We start from the raw sequence: 15870 nt of genomic DNA on the forward strand, positions 1-15870 counted from the left end.
AGAAGAAAACAAGAAAAGAAAGAGGAATCCTCTATGTCATAGTAAAGAGGATCCTTATTGTTAGTAGAAGAAGAAAGGGAAGAAGAGTGAAGAAGAATGGGTAAGAATAGAGGTGGTGATCTGAGATAAAGAGAGATTAAGAGATGTGTTAGTGAATAAATAAATAAATAGAAGAAGAGAAGAGAGGGAGAATTCGAAAATAATTTTGAAAAAGTAGTTAATGATTTTCGAAAATTAAAGATAAGATATAATTAAAATTAAAATTTAAAACAATTAGTTAATTTAAAAAGAATTTTAAAAAAAGATGAGATATTTTCGAAAATTAGAGAGGGAGAAGTAGTTAGGTGGTTTTGAAAAAGATAAGAAACAAACAAAAAGTCAAATAGTTAGTTGAAAAAGATATTAAAATCAAATTTGAAAAGATAATAAGTTAGATAAGATATTTTGAAATCAAAACTTTTTTTTTAAAGATAAAATTTTGAAAAAGATATGATAAAAAGATAAGATAAAAAGATATGATAAAAAGATATGGTTGAAAAAGATTTAATTTTTAAAATTAAAAATTAATTACTTAACTAACAAGAAACTAAAAGATATGATTTTAGAATTCAAAGATTGAACCTTTCTTAACAAGAAAGTAACAAACTTCAAATTTTTGAATCAATCACATTAATTGTTAGTGTAATTTCGAAAATTTGAGATAAAATTAAGAAAAAAATTTTGAAAATAATTTTAAAATTTTCAAAATTAATAAGATAAAAAATGAAAAAGATATTTTTTTGATTTTTTTGAATTTTTAATGATGAGAGAGAAAAACACAAATATGACCCAAAACATGAAAATTTTGGATCAAAACACTTAATGCATGCAAGAACACTATGAATGTCAAGATGAACACCAAGAACACTTGAAGATCATGATGAACATCAAGAACATATTTTTGAAAAATTTTTAATGCAAAGAAAACATGCAAGACACCAAACCTAGAAATCTTTAATGCATGGACACTATGAATGCAAAAATGCATATGAAAAACAATAAAAGACACAAAACAAAAAATCATCAAGATCAAACAAGAAGACTTACCAAGAACAACTTGAAGATCATGAAGAACACTATGAATGCATGGAATTTTCGAAAAACTAATGCATAAATTTTAAAAACAGGCAATTGACAACAAACTTAAAAATTGACTCAAGACTCAAACAAGAACACAAAATATTTTTGGTTTTTATGATTTTATGATTTTTTGTATTTTTATTATTTTTTCGAAAATATTCTTTTGGAAAAACGAAAAATAAAGAAAAATTTTGAAAAATTTTTGAAAACTTTTTGAAAGAAAATTACCTAATCTGAGCAACAAGATGAACCATCAGTTGTCCATACTCGAACAATCCCCGGCAACGGCGCCAAAAACTTGGTGGAAGAAATTGTGATCATCAATAATGGCTCTTTGGTATGTGCATCTATTAACTCAGCACTTTCTTTCCACAACTTTGCTCAACTAACCAGCAAGTGTACTGGGTCGTCCAAGTAATAAACCTTACGTGAGTAAGGGCCGATCCCACAGAGATTGTTGGTATGAAGCAAGCTATGGTCACCTTGTAAATCTCAGTCAGGCGGATAATAATTGATTATGAAATTTCGAAAATCAAATAATAGTAAATAAACATAAAATAAAGATAAAGTTACTCATGTAATCCAATGGTGGGAATTTCGCATAGGTGTACAGAGGTGTTGTATTCCTTCTGAATCTCTGCTTCCCTACTTCTTCCTTCTAGTTTTTCATCATTCCTTTCTATGGCAAGCTGTATGTAGGGCATCACCGTTGTCAACGGCTACATCCCATCCTCTCAGTGAAAAAGGTCCAAATGCTCTGTCACAGCACGGCTAATCATCTGTCGTCTATCACTAACGCCCAGCCTTCAGGAGTTTGAAGCTCGTCACAGTCATTCAATCCCGGAATCCTACTCGAAATACCACAGACAATGTTAGACTTTCTGGATTCCCATGAATGCCGCCATCAATTCTAGCTTATACCACGAAGATTTTGATTAAGGAATCTAAGAGATATGCGCCCGGTCTAAGGTAGAACGGAAGTGATTGTCAATCACGCGCGTTCATAGGTGAGAATGATGATGAGTGTCATGGATCATCACATTCATCAAGTTGAAGTGCAACAAATATCTTAGAATAGGAATAAATCGAATTGAATAGAAGATAGTAGTAATTGCATTGAAACTTGAGGTACAACAGAGCTCCACACCCTTAATCTTTGGTGTGTAGAAACTCCACCGTTGAAAATACACAAGTGATCAAGGTTCAGGCATGGCCGAATGGCCAGCCCCCAAAACGAAAACCAGGATGTCAAAATCCAAATATGGAACCAAGATATATAATAGACTAGTAAAAAGTTCTATTTATACTAAATTAGCTACTAGGGTTTACAGAGGTAAGTAATTGATGCATAAATCTACTTCCGGGGCCCACTTAGTGTGTGCTTGGGCTGAGCTTGATCTATCCACGAGCTGAGGCTTCTCTTGGAGTTGAACACCAAGTTGTAACGTGTTTTGGGAGTTCAACTCTGGTTCGTGACGTGTTTCTGGCGTTTGACTCCAGAATGCAGCATGGAACTGGCGTTGAGCGCCAGTTTACATCATCAAATTCCGAATAAAGTATGGACTATTATATATTGCTGGAAAGCTCTGGATGTCTACTTTCCAACGCGGTTGAGAGCGCGCCATTTGGAGTTCTGTAGCTCGAGAAAATTCATTTCGAGTGCAGGGAGGTCAGATTCCAACAGCATCAACAGTCCTTTGTCAGCCTCTTATCAGAGTTTTGCTCAGGTCCCTCAATTTCAGCCAGAAATTATCTGAAATCACAGAAAAATACACAAAATCATAGTAAAGTCCAGAAATGTGAATTTAGCATAAAAACTAATGAAAACATCCCTAAAAGTAACTAGATCATACTAAAAACTACCTAAAAACAATGCCAAAAAGCATATAAATTATCCGCTCATCACAATGCTTTGTGAAAATGATATACCAAAATTTTTTTGGGTCGAAGCTATTAATACAACATGCTATGTCATGAATAAAGCCATTATTAGAAAATTTTTGAAGAAAACTCCTTATGAGATTTAGAAAGAAACTCCTCACAATCTTAAATAATTTCATGCTTTTTGATGCAAATGCTTCATTTTGAATATAAAAGATAATTTAAAAAAATTTGATCCAAAGAGTTATCAATGTATTTTTATTGGTTACTCTACAACTAGCAAAGCCTATAGAATGTATCACAAAAACTCTAGAATTGTTGAGAAAACCATACGTATTACTTTTTGTGATGTTAACTTTATTTCAAGTATTTGTGAAGATGATGATGTAGGTATTCATGCTGAGAATTCCAAAACTGAAGTCCAAGATCATGAAAACTCATAATCATAGCAAGCTGCTCCTGAGACTACTGTAATAGACAATTTTGTAGGAGACATTTCTATTTTATCTTCTGCAACTGTTGATCATCTTGAAAACAATAACAACTTTGACAAAACTCCCTCTGAATCTATTTCTAAATCTCTCAAACCTCGAGAATGAAGATTTTTGAAAAATTATCTACAAGATTTTATTATTGGAGATTCATCACAAGATATCACAATAAAATTCTCTTGTAGAAGAAAGATGGAATAAAACAATTTAGCATTAATTTCTCAAATTGAACCTCAAAATATGGATGAATCTCTTTAAGACTGATGCATGTGCATCATTAGTACTTTTCTTTGTTATTTCATATAGAAAGTCAATGAATCTTGCTTGATAATGAAGATCTTTAATGTTTAATTTGAATATTACTTTGAGTGCGTTGATTTCATTTTTTTAGAAAAGTGTTAGAAAAGGATAAGCAAAAGCACAATCAAATGAGCCAGCACAAAACACCCTCTAGAGAATTGGAAATTGGATATTAAAATGGCATTTTACATGTCCTCATTGGCATTCCAAACGCCAATGTTCAAGCACCCAAAGCAAGCATGAAGAGCAATAGTTCTATAAATTTGGATGCTTTTACCAGATTCTAATGAAAAAAAAGTGACTGGAACCAAGTGAATATTTCGAAACAAATTGGGAAAAAATGATAGCATAGCTAGGAACAAGGCCATATTGGTAGCCCAAGATTATAATCAAGAAGAATGAATTAATTTTGATAAATCTTTTATGCCAGTGGCTTGAATAGAAGCAATCAGATTACTCCTAGCCTATGCAGCTCATTGTGGTTTCAAACTCTTTCAAATGGATGTAAAATGTGTATTTTTAAATGGTATAATAGATTGAGAAGTATATGTAGTCCAATCTCCTGATTTTGAAAATAAAGACTTTTCAAACTGTCTAAAGCTCTTTATGGTTCGAGACAAGCTCCTAGAGCTTGGTACGAAAGAATTAGTTCTTTCCATTTGAAAATAACTTTCAAAAAGGCACCTCTGATACTACTTTATTTATTAAAAATTTTAATGATAATTCCATCCTTGTATAAATATATGTGATGAAATTATATTTGGATCTGCTGATGAGTTTCTATGTGTTGATTTCAGCAAGCTCATGACAAGTGAATTTGACATGAGTATGATGGAAGTACTCATATTCTTCTTTGATCTTCAAATCAAGCAAACTTCTAATGGCACTTTTGTATATCAAGAGAAGTCTGTCAAGACGTTGGTGAAGAAATTCGGATTGAAAAATACCAAGCCTATGAGCCACCCAATGCGCTCAAATTTAAGGTTAGGAAAGGATGAAAATGAGGAAAATGTGAATGACATAAGATTTAGAGGAATGATTAGCTCTCCATATATCTTACATCTTCTAGACCTTATATTCTGCAAAGTGTTAGTGTTTGTTCTAGATTCTAATCTCAATCAAAGGAGTCCCATCTTTCAGTATTAAAAAGAATAATTAGATATGTCTATGGTACATCCAATTATGGTTAATGGTATTCAAAGTCTGATATTTTTTACAGTTGGTTATTGTGATGCAAATTTTGCGGGTCTGAAATTTGCTACTTCTTTGGGAGATCCGTCAATGTGTGGTCAAGTAAGAAGCAAGCCACAGTGACTCTATCTACTACCGTATCGCTGCATATTCTTGTTGTTCTCAATGGCTTTGGTTGAAAATTCAATTGGTCAATTATAAATTGAAAGCCAATAATATACTTTTTCTTTGTAATAATATTAGTGCTATAAATATTTTCAAAAATCCTGATTTGTACTCAAGAACAAAGTATATTAAAGTGAGATATCATTCGATTAGAGAGCATGTTCAAAAAGGTAATATTGATATTCAATTTATGAAATCGGAATATCAACTTATTGATATATTCACTAAGCCATTAGCTGAGGACAAATTCTATAAATTAAGAACTACTTTAAGAATCATTAGTTCTGAATCTTTGCATTAATTTTACCAATGTTCTTTTTTGAGAATTTTCACTCATAAATTGTTACGAGACATTTCTGTTTTTTTTTTTTTGTAGACCCTTGTGTTTCCTTAAAATAATTTTCGGGCCTAAATAATAGTTTCTTTATATGCGTGGGCTTCATTGTTATTTTATCATATATCTATATCTCTTATTTTATCTTTTCTAAAAAACAAAAACAACTTTTTGGTGATTCTTGGTACAATTTTTTCGGATTTTGTCATCATTTTTTTCAAACAAGTTCTTGAGGCTTTCTAATCTTTTTTTTAATATTTATGTTTAAATTTTTTTCAAAACAAGACAAAAGTGCAACTTTTGGTTTTTCATCATACCTTTTACATATTATTATTATTTTTTGTTGTCTATGGTATTTCTCTTGCGGATCAGAGCTCCATGTAAGGATCTGCCGCTGGCCAATTAGTTGCTGCATGTACAAGACGAAATCTGAAGCGACGAGTGAGTTGAGTACTCGACCAATCCAACGTTGTTACCTTTTACATATTCATTTTACTAACGTTTCACATTCCTCATCACACACTATTACACCATTTCTTTTTTGAAAACTACCACTAGAAGAGGATCATTTTCTTGTAACCCTTGAAATGTCCCAGATTACCTTCGAAAGCTTCCCTCTCATCAAGCACACATTCATATCCGTATACACTCACATTCATCATCTCCTTCTCCTCCAGAACCTAAACCAATGGCTCACACTAAGACCACTGCTCGCCGATCAACTGTTGCTTCTCAGGCTGCAGAGCCCTCTCGACCAAGTGTAGCTAAGGGAAAAAGGCCAATGATCAAAGAAGAACCTCTTTCATCTCCACCTCCTTGCTCCACCTCTCGCCAAACCCCTCATCCCGCCTTTTGTCCTCTCTCTACTCCCTCACAAAGAGGTTACCCTCATTACTTTCTTCGTTCTGTTAGGGAACTAAATGAGATTTTTATTCCATTGCCTTCAAGTTGCATTTTATTTACCTTTCTCACTCACACTATAAGCCTATCCATTTTTCTTTATAAAGTTTTGGTTGTAAACCATTCTCTTTGTTCTTCTTATGTTGTTGATCTTGCTACATTAGCCTGAAAAGGTCTGAACTTTGTTGAAAATATAAAATTTCTTGACTGGAACCATCTTTTTAACATTAGAAAACTAGTTTATCCTAACTTTGTCGAGAATTTTATGCCAATATATTTTATCATGAAGAAAATGGTCATTCATAGGTCAAAGGCTGTGAAATTAATCTCAACAGAAACATTATAAGTGCAGCTATTGGTTATGTAGATGTGGGTATCAATGCCTATATATTCAATCATTGGAACGATGATTTAGGTTTATCATATCAAGAAGTCCTAGCTTGTGTATGTGTGAACATTTCTTTGATTGATGGACTTACCCCCTACTCAAATTCTTTGGACCTGTTTATGCTCAATTACACTGTATTTCATGAAAATTAAAATTTTATATGCTTATCTCATGATTTGTCACGTGTATGACTACATTAAGAGTGATAAAAAAATTCTACTCTTTCTTATAGCATACTTTTAACTTGCATATTTGAATACTTTGGTATTGATTTGAATAATGAGACCTATAAAAATAAAAACTCTTACTTGAAAAGCTGGGGTGTAGATAAGCAACAAAAAAACGAAACTACTCGATCTAAAAGAGTAGTAATTGATGAAGAAGATGATTTTAAAGATATTTCTACATCTGCAGCTGGAACCTCTACATCCTCAAGCCAAATGCATCTACTTACTGGTGTTGTAAAGGATGTGCTTCAAGAGCTCATCAACTTGTCCAAGCATCTAATCACCTCAAGCAAGCAAGAGAGAAAGCTTGTTGTCCAAAATGAAAATGCCTTGAGAAAATTCATGGATCGATTTGAGGTACTTCTTAACTATGTGGACAACATGACTGAAGATGAACACATGCCATCTGATCCTGAAGATGAAGAGCCTCTAGGAACTGAGGATGAAGGCTCGAATGTCTAGAGTGTCTCATACTGCTACATTTGTTTTATTTCAACTCCTGTTGACTGACTTTTATTGAGATTGTTTTGTTTTATCCCATGTTTTTCAAATTTTTAGATGAGTATAATAACTGTTGTTACTTTGACATTTCTTTAACACTGCTTTATTTCTTAGCCTCTAACAAAATTTTGTGCAGATTTTTTACTTCACTTTTTACTCTCTTTGATGACCAAAGGAGGAGTAAAAGTGATAATAATAGTTATGAGGCTTGGGTTATTAGGATATTGATTTCAATTTGTCTTTCTCAATGATATGTTGAACTGATTTAGAAGCTCTAATGTTGCTCTATTGTTTAATTGAATTGATTAGGTTGTGATCTGTTGCTCTATAAAGTATGGTCACACATTAAGGGGAGCTAGCAACCATCAAGAAAGAAAGTGCGTGCTCATCATGACATTTTGGAATTAAGAGCACATTATAAAGGAATGGTATCATAAAAAAGAAGTCCTCTAATTTTGATCTGTGTCAAATTTTTTAATTATCATCCTTTTAAAATGTTTTTCATCAAGGAGAGATTGTTGAGTTTTTTTTTTAAACAATAATTGTTATTGATGATGACAAACATATATATATTTGATTGGGTTAAAAGCCTAAAGATTAATTGATGTATGTTTTATTGTTGCAGGCCCTAGTGAATTTTTGTTTGTGTAGCCCAAATAGAAACAAAGTTTAGCAACATTGTTTATTACATAGATTAAAGCACTTGATGCAAATGGAAGACCAAAGAGCGAGAACTGAAAATCAGAATTTTTCATAACTTTCAAGCTATTCACATCTTCTCCTTCATATTGCTTTATTGAATATTTTCTTTTCTCAGTTTATCTTTTTTTGATTTCTCATAGAAAAAGATATTAAGTGAGATATTTGAAAAAGTCATATGAGAAAAAAGACAAAGAAAATTGAACTTAGAGAAAAAGTCATTAAATATATCAATCTCCTTTGATATATTTTCTGTTTTGTATCAGGATTTTGAGAGTTTCTACTTGTTAAATTGTATGAGCACTTAGTGTTGAGAGTTTAGGTTAGAGAATACAGTAGAAACAAGTTTGGTTTGAAGTTTGTGAATTCCTTAAAAGAATTAGGAATAATCTTAGGAAAAAAACACGTTTAGTTAAAAGCTTGCGAATTTTTTTGATAGAGTTAGGAAAAATCTTAAGGAATTAATGTTTGTAATCTTTAAAAAAATAGAAAATTCTACTATTGTTATGGTGGTGAGTGAATGTAGATTTTATTGTACAAAAAAACCAAACTATGATATTAATGGTGCAAGATTCTCTTTTCTTCTCTATTTTATTTTGTTCGTTATGAGATAAAATGGATTCATTTTTTGCATAATTGCTAACTCAGATACAGCAGTAACAAAATTTCAATCTGTTTTGAAGTTCAAATTTCAAAAGCACAAAAGGCGACTCTAGATTTAATCTTCCTTCTCTAGCCTATTGATATCTTCAAGTATTAAAGCATTTTTACCATGTCTATATAAAATAAAATGAAAAGATAAAATAGAAAAACCTTAGTTGATGAATGGCAAATTTTGTTTTGTGTCATTGAATGGCATATGCTCATCTGATTGATGAATAGTATGAATGGACGGAAACCTACGCAACAGGGCAGAGCAGTGTCGGGGGTATAAGGTCAAATACCCATAATAACAAAAATAGATAACGAAAGGAAAATTAAATTGAAAGATAGAATGAAACTCTGAAGTCTCAACTTGTTCATGCCTTCGACAAAACTCATGATGAGAAGAAGTGAAGACACCCAAATCTATGCAATTGAGATCTTAAGTTCATAGTTCTCTTTATACATCCTGGTCCCCAAAAAAAAAAAAGTATGGCTATATTAGAAATCTCTATAACTATTCTTATTCCGATCAAAATTTTCCTTTTGGTTACAATTTATTATTACAACCAAGGTGTTTAAATTCTCATAAATATATATAGTCCTAAGGTTAAAGGGCAATAATCCCAGTTGAAAACATTTGGTCCCTTGTGTATGGTGAACTTGAGAGTTCCACAGATCTTGAAGCTTCTGATCTACAAAGCTCTTTCCTCTCATCAATCATTATCTGCCTTGAACGGCACTCTGGGCTACAAAATCCTTTCTCTCCTCTGCTCACAAAATAAATAAATAAATAATTAGTCCACCTCCCAAAATTTTATCAACTAATTTCAGTGAACAATAAAATAAAAATTCTGAGAATAAAATTGATTGCCTATTTAGTATTTCAAACCAAGCATAACGTAAAGATTTGGATTCATGTTTTATACCTGTACATGTATATGTCTTTGCCATGGAGTTTCTTTCTGCAAAGGTGACATGAACTGAGAAAATCCGATGTGAGAAACGACGCTTCACCTTCAACAACCAAATTTTGTGTTGGTGGGGTGGTGGTGGTTGTTGTTGTTGTTCTACCAACGCCAAAGTAGTTGTTGTTGTTGTTGTTAATAATCCTGTAACCATGTCTTAGATTCGCACCTTCTTCACCGCCATCATAGTAAACCTTAGTGATGGTCTTGTTATTAGGTATATGATACGTCACATATGTGTAATCTTCGGAGTTTGGAACATCAGTCTCATGATGATTTTGGTGTTGTTTTTCGTTATGAACCGGGATTGGCCTAGACCGGTACCGGTTCATGTTGTTTGGTGTAGTACAAACAGAAACGGCATGTTTTGGCAAAATCTCACTACCTTCTTTGTTATAATTGGATTTGTCAAGTGCCACCACAATTGCTAGGCCAACACCACCAAGGTCATAGCTCTTTAAGCCCTTTGGTGATGATGATTGCATCTTCAAGTTCATGTCCAAAGGGCTTCTTGGGCTCCCTATGGTGTCCAAAACTGCGGTGGCGCGGCCTCCGGCGACTAACAACTCCGACAACTTTCCGATCATAATTGGTCTTTTCTCTTCCCTAACATATGTAACAATAATTTCTTTCAATTTTGTAACAAGGATTGTGGGGAGTATGGAGAAGATTAGGGATACATGTGTTTGTGTTTGTGTTAGTGTTGGTGTTTGTGCCAAAGATTATTATTGTGAAGGAGGAGATTGGTGTTGTCTTTTATAAGACTATGGACTATGGAAAAGCAACCAGAGGGGTCCAAAAATAATTGATGGAGTGGTTGGAGTATAGCCCGTGGTTTCATTTGGAATTATGTGGGTGATGATTGCTAGAAAAATCGCTAACAAATTCATTTTTAATGGTTTAAGTGACTGTTTTTTATTTTTCTTAATATCTTTTAAATGAAAATTTTATTTAAAAATTTATTATTAGTTAATAAATTATTATATGTACATAATAAAATTTAAATTTTAATATTTATTTAAATAAATGAACAAGCTAATTATTGGATAGAACAAGGTAGCTGTTACTAAAATGTGTAAATAATATATGGCTTTTGATTAAAGAAATTGATTATAGCTTTAAACGGATTCATATGCCTTATTATTTTAGTATTTATTTTAGTATTAATGTTGTGTAAGGGTCACTTGTCAGTGGGCCAGTTTCTTGATAAAGTCATTTTCAATGATTGAGACATTGTATTGTAAAACTATTATTTCAAGCTTTAGTATAATATGGGTAAGTACGTAATTGGGTAGTTGGATACTTGATTATATATATAAATAAGCAAAAAAAATTAAGTTAGACAAAAGAGGTTTCTCAACTGGTGAATATTGAAACAAGGTAAGGTTAACATATGCTAGATTTACCGTTTCATTCAACTCCTTTTTATTTTTTTAACGGGCAATACAAATGTGTCATATGAAAAGACCAAAAAAAAAAAAAGAAGGAAATTCTAAGCTGCGAACACACTGTGAACCCGTCGCTTTAATTTTTTTCGGTAGGGGCCACTCTCTTTAATTTAAATTTAATTTATAATACAAACAAAAGTCAGATGTAATGGAAAGCAAATGATACTTTTAAAAAAGCAAAAAGGTAATTGATGAGTTCCTCTTATTTATAACATTACTGAACTATTTGACATCATTTTTATGAATATTTTATAGATGATAAAAAATTATTATATTTATATTTAAGCAGTTAATTAAATTATTTAGCTTCTACCAGAAAAAAAAACAAAAAATAACTAATTAAAATTTATACATCCAGATATTAGTAGTAAAACAACAAAAAAATTTATATCTAAAAATTCATAAAGTATATATCCAAAATTTAAAAATATTATCAAATTAAAAGATATTATGAACAACAAAAAAAATTATGCATTTAAAATTTATTATATTGGTTGATTTTTATTTATTTATTTTTTCAAAAATAGATTTGTATCTTTTTAAAAGAGAACACGATTATTTAGTCAAAAACTAAAAATAAAAAAAAAAAGATTTTTTTAAATTAAAAAGTTTTATTTCTCAAAATAAATAAAATGAAAATTATTTTTCAAAATACATTTTTTGCAAGTCAGCAATACAAACTTTGAGGGACAAACAATTTTCTCTTCATGAAGCCACATAAAGATATAAACATATGGCAAAATCAGCAAATAGTAATCAAACCAGCTTAAGATAATAATCAAACATATTTTAAATCATATTATAAAATTTAGTTATAATTAAATATGTTCAAGATATAATTAAATTCAAGGGTCTAAACTAAAGTTTAAACTCATGCTTATAATTAAATACTTTTTAAATCATATTTTAAAATTTAATTTAATCAAATATGTTCAAGATATATAATAACTAAACTCAATAATCAAAATTAAAATTTAAACTCATATTATAATCGAATATAATTATACACACTTCAAATCATATTTTAAAATTCAGTTATAATCAAATATTCCGAAAGTAAATAATCAAACTATAAATTCAAAATAAAGTTTAATTTTCATGTTATAATCATATTATAATTAATAAAACCGAAAAAGTACGTAAAGAGTACGCAAAAATAATAAAATTGTAAAAGAATAATAAAAAAAACGAAAAAATTTTATTGATTGTTGATTGATTGAAAAGTTATAAATTATGAAGCTAAAATTAAGTATACACTTTTTTTTCTTTCATTATTCTTTTACAATTTTATTATTTTTGCGTACTCTTTATGTACTCTTTCTATTTTATTATGGTATCAGAGCTTCTTTTGAGCTATTGAGCTCTGCTGACATCTATGGATAAACCAACCAATTCAGATCTTAAAATCCCTTCAACCTTTTCTCCTACAATGGATCTTATCGGATACGGAAAGATTCAACAGCGAAGGAAGACACAACTCCAAAAGATTTTTTAGCTTTCATTCTCTTTTTTTGGTTTTTTCATTTTCTTTTGTGATAGTATTGTCAAGAAAGTTTGTTACATCTATTGTCGTCATGAATTAAAGTGGAATAATGGTTTAATAACAATTGAAAGCAGATATAAAATATAAGATATATAATTAAAGACTGATATATTTTTTTCTAATTTATTATTTTAAATTTGGTTTAATATAATTGTTCGTGATTTTTTACTTAAATTATATTTTTTTTACTAATGTAAAATGAGAAATTTAAAAATGTCAATTTGAAAAACACATTATTTTTTAGAAACCAACATATTTAAATTAGCACCGAAAAAAGTACATAAAAAATTTAGATTAAATTATATATCGAATTGAATTGATTTAAATTAAAAAAAGGAAGAAAAATGAGTTTGTACATGTTGAAATTCTATGATGAACACAATAATTATGCCAACTCCTAAAGATTAAAAAATGTAGGGAGTTCATGGATCGTATTCGATCCGCGGTGTTTATTCGAATCCGATCCGGAAATTGCGGATATGGTCAGATCTACACACTAATCGGATCAGATTGCATATTTTGTGTTAGTATCCGCGTATCTGCGAAAATAAAGAAATAAATAAGTAAATATTCTTTTTATATTTTATTTCAACTAATAATTATCATATATGTTGTATTATTTTAATTTATTATTTAAGAAAAATATGTTTAATATTATTTTAAGAGTACACATATTTAAAAGAATAGAAAAATGAATTTTATTGATATTTTTTAATAAAAATAAGCTTTAAAAAGATTTTTGTATTTTGTGGATATGTCTGATATCCGATCTGATCGGATCCAAGCTTAAAATATGCGGATATGGGATCCGATGATTTAAGTGCTGATCGGATCGAAATTTTAGTCATATCCGATCCGATCTGATCCGCGTTCACCCCTAGAAAAATGAGAAGTTACTAAATTGAAAGAAATATGAGCTTGATCAGAGACATATAAAACAGAAAAAATGGGGAGAGATAATTGTGATAATTTATAATTATTGGCACTCCTAGAAATTAAAAGTGAAAATTTTTTTTAAGGAAAAAGCTCAACACGACAAGGTGGAGCATATAAAATAATAAAGAACAACCCGACAACTCTAGTCGTGACAACCCCTAGTTATCTTCGGCATTGCCATCAACAACCATAGGGTTCACCACCACTCCACTTATCGTAGAGCAAGAAGGATCTACTAATAATATCCACCACAAGTGAGCTTTGATTCCTGAAGATTTTATCATTCCGTTCTAGCCAAACTGTCCAGATAACAGCAAAGAAGCCAATCACCTACCTCCTCCTCTCACCTCTTCTTGCTGCAGCATTCGTCCAGCTTTCAAAGTATTATTTGAGTGTACCAGTCATAGTCCATTTCCTTCCAAGAGCGAATAGCCAAGCACACGACACCTGCCAGGACATCTCACAACCAGCAAACAAATGAAAAGCAGACTCCACAGACTTACCACATAAGACACATGTACGATCATTTGGGTTAATTACACCTAGTCTACACAGTCTGTCCTTAGTATTCACCCTCCCCACCAACACAAACCAAGAGAATAACTCGATCCTTGGTGGAACGAAACCCTTCCAAATTGCACTTGTGAAGCTATAGCTTGTTATTTCCTCCGGGAGAACCGCTTCCTACAACATCTACACAAATGAGTTAGTCGAATAAATACCAGATCTATCCAATTTCCAAACCACTCTGTCCTCCCTCTCAGATGTTAGCTGAACAGACTGTAAAACCTAATGGAGTTGGTTTACTAGTGCCAACTCCCACTGAAAAAGCTCTCTTCTCCATTGAAAATTCTATATCCACTCTAGCCCATCCCAAAACCCGCAATCCCCAATAACAGAACCTTTGAGGTTTGAGACCGAGAAAAGCCTTGGAAACAACTCTTTAAGAACACCGTGAGGTAACCAGATATCCTCCCAGAACCGTACTGTTCTACCATTCCCTACATCCATATACAAACCCCTGATCATTTTTTCTCCACATGTGACTCACTGATTTGTAACTGGCAAATATCCTTCCAAGAACCCCCTTGTAGGTACAGGCTGACCACACGGCATCTCATTCGGATTCAAGTTATTACAGGAGCAGACGACTTTCTTCTACAGGGGACAATCCTCTTTCGAGAACCTCCACCACCACTTAAAAAGCAAAGCTGTATTCCGAATTACTGCGTCTCCAATTCCCAAACCACCTGTCTTTTTTGGAGCCATCACCACTTCCCATTTTACTAGTGGTATCCCATTTCTCCCATTCTCTTTACTCCACAAGAAGTGCCTTTGGAGTGAGATCAACTTCTCCGTTACCGCCTTCGGCATCTTGTATAGGCTAAGATAGCAGATAGGCAAACTATTCAGAACAGACTTAATAAGAACCAGCTTACCTGCTTTGTTTAGGGTATTTGCTTTCTATAGACTTAACTTGTCTTCCACCTTATCAATCACCGGTTTCCAAGTCTTCACAAGCCTCGGGTTTGCTCTAAGAGAAATGCCAAGATATCGGACTGGTAAAGACTCCTCCTTGCATCCCAGCAACTAACACATCTTTCGCGCTTAATGCCGATCACTGTTAACCGGAATGAAGCTAGACTTCTCAAAATTGATACTCAACCCTGACATTAGCTCAAAGCAACGTAACAATCGCTTGTAGTTCCTGATAGTCTCTTCCTCAGTAGGACAGAAGAGAATGGTATCATCTGCAAACTGTAAGTGCGACAGCTCAATGTTATCCCTTTCAACCAAAAGTGGATAGATGCTGCCATTCCTCACTGCCTCCCTGATCATCCTATGTAGCACATCAACAATTAGCACAAACAGAAATGGCGATAAAGGGTCTCCTTGTCGTAGTCCCCTTTCCATCTTGAAAGGCTTAGTGAGGAACCCGTTTATCAAAACCGACATAGACGCAGAGCAGACACACTCCTTAATTCACCCCCTCCATATATGGCTGAAGCCCATCTTCTGCAAAAAATAATATCCACAAAGCTCCATTTGACCCGGTCGTTTGCCTTTTGAAAATCAAGTTTAATAATCGCAGCACTCTTCTTCCTATCCTTCAGCCACTATACAGTCTCACAGGGTA

The 15870-nt window shown here is 32.2% G+C and overlaps 1 protein-coding gene across 1 annotated transcript; it reads right to left on the bottom strand.

The window, feature by feature from the left end:
- Positions 1 to 9186: 9186 nt before the first annotated feature.
- On the bottom strand, positions 9187 to 10548 carry LOC107479172 (FCS-Like Zinc finger 13). The gene is made up of 2 exons (XM_016099321.3): positions 9768 to 10548; positions 9187 to 9608 (listed from the first exon to the last, which is right to left on the bottom strand). The coding sequence occupies exons 1-2, from the start codon at positions 10391 to 10393 to the stop codon at positions 9449 to 9451; spliced, it is 786 nt and encodes a 261-aa protein (XP_015954807.1). The 5' UTR covers positions 10394 to 10548; the 3' UTR covers positions 9187 to 9448.
- Positions 10549 to 15870: the final 5322 nt, after the last annotated feature.

The sequence above is a fragment of the Arachis duranensis genome, chromosome 3, assembly GCF_000817695.3.
Source record: "Arachis duranensis cultivar V14167 chromosome 3, aradu.V14167.gnm2.J7QH, whole genome shotgun sequence".
In the NCBI taxonomy this organism is placed as follows: domain Eukaryota; kingdom Viridiplantae; phylum Streptophyta; class Magnoliopsida; order Fabales; family Fabaceae; genus Arachis; species Arachis duranensis.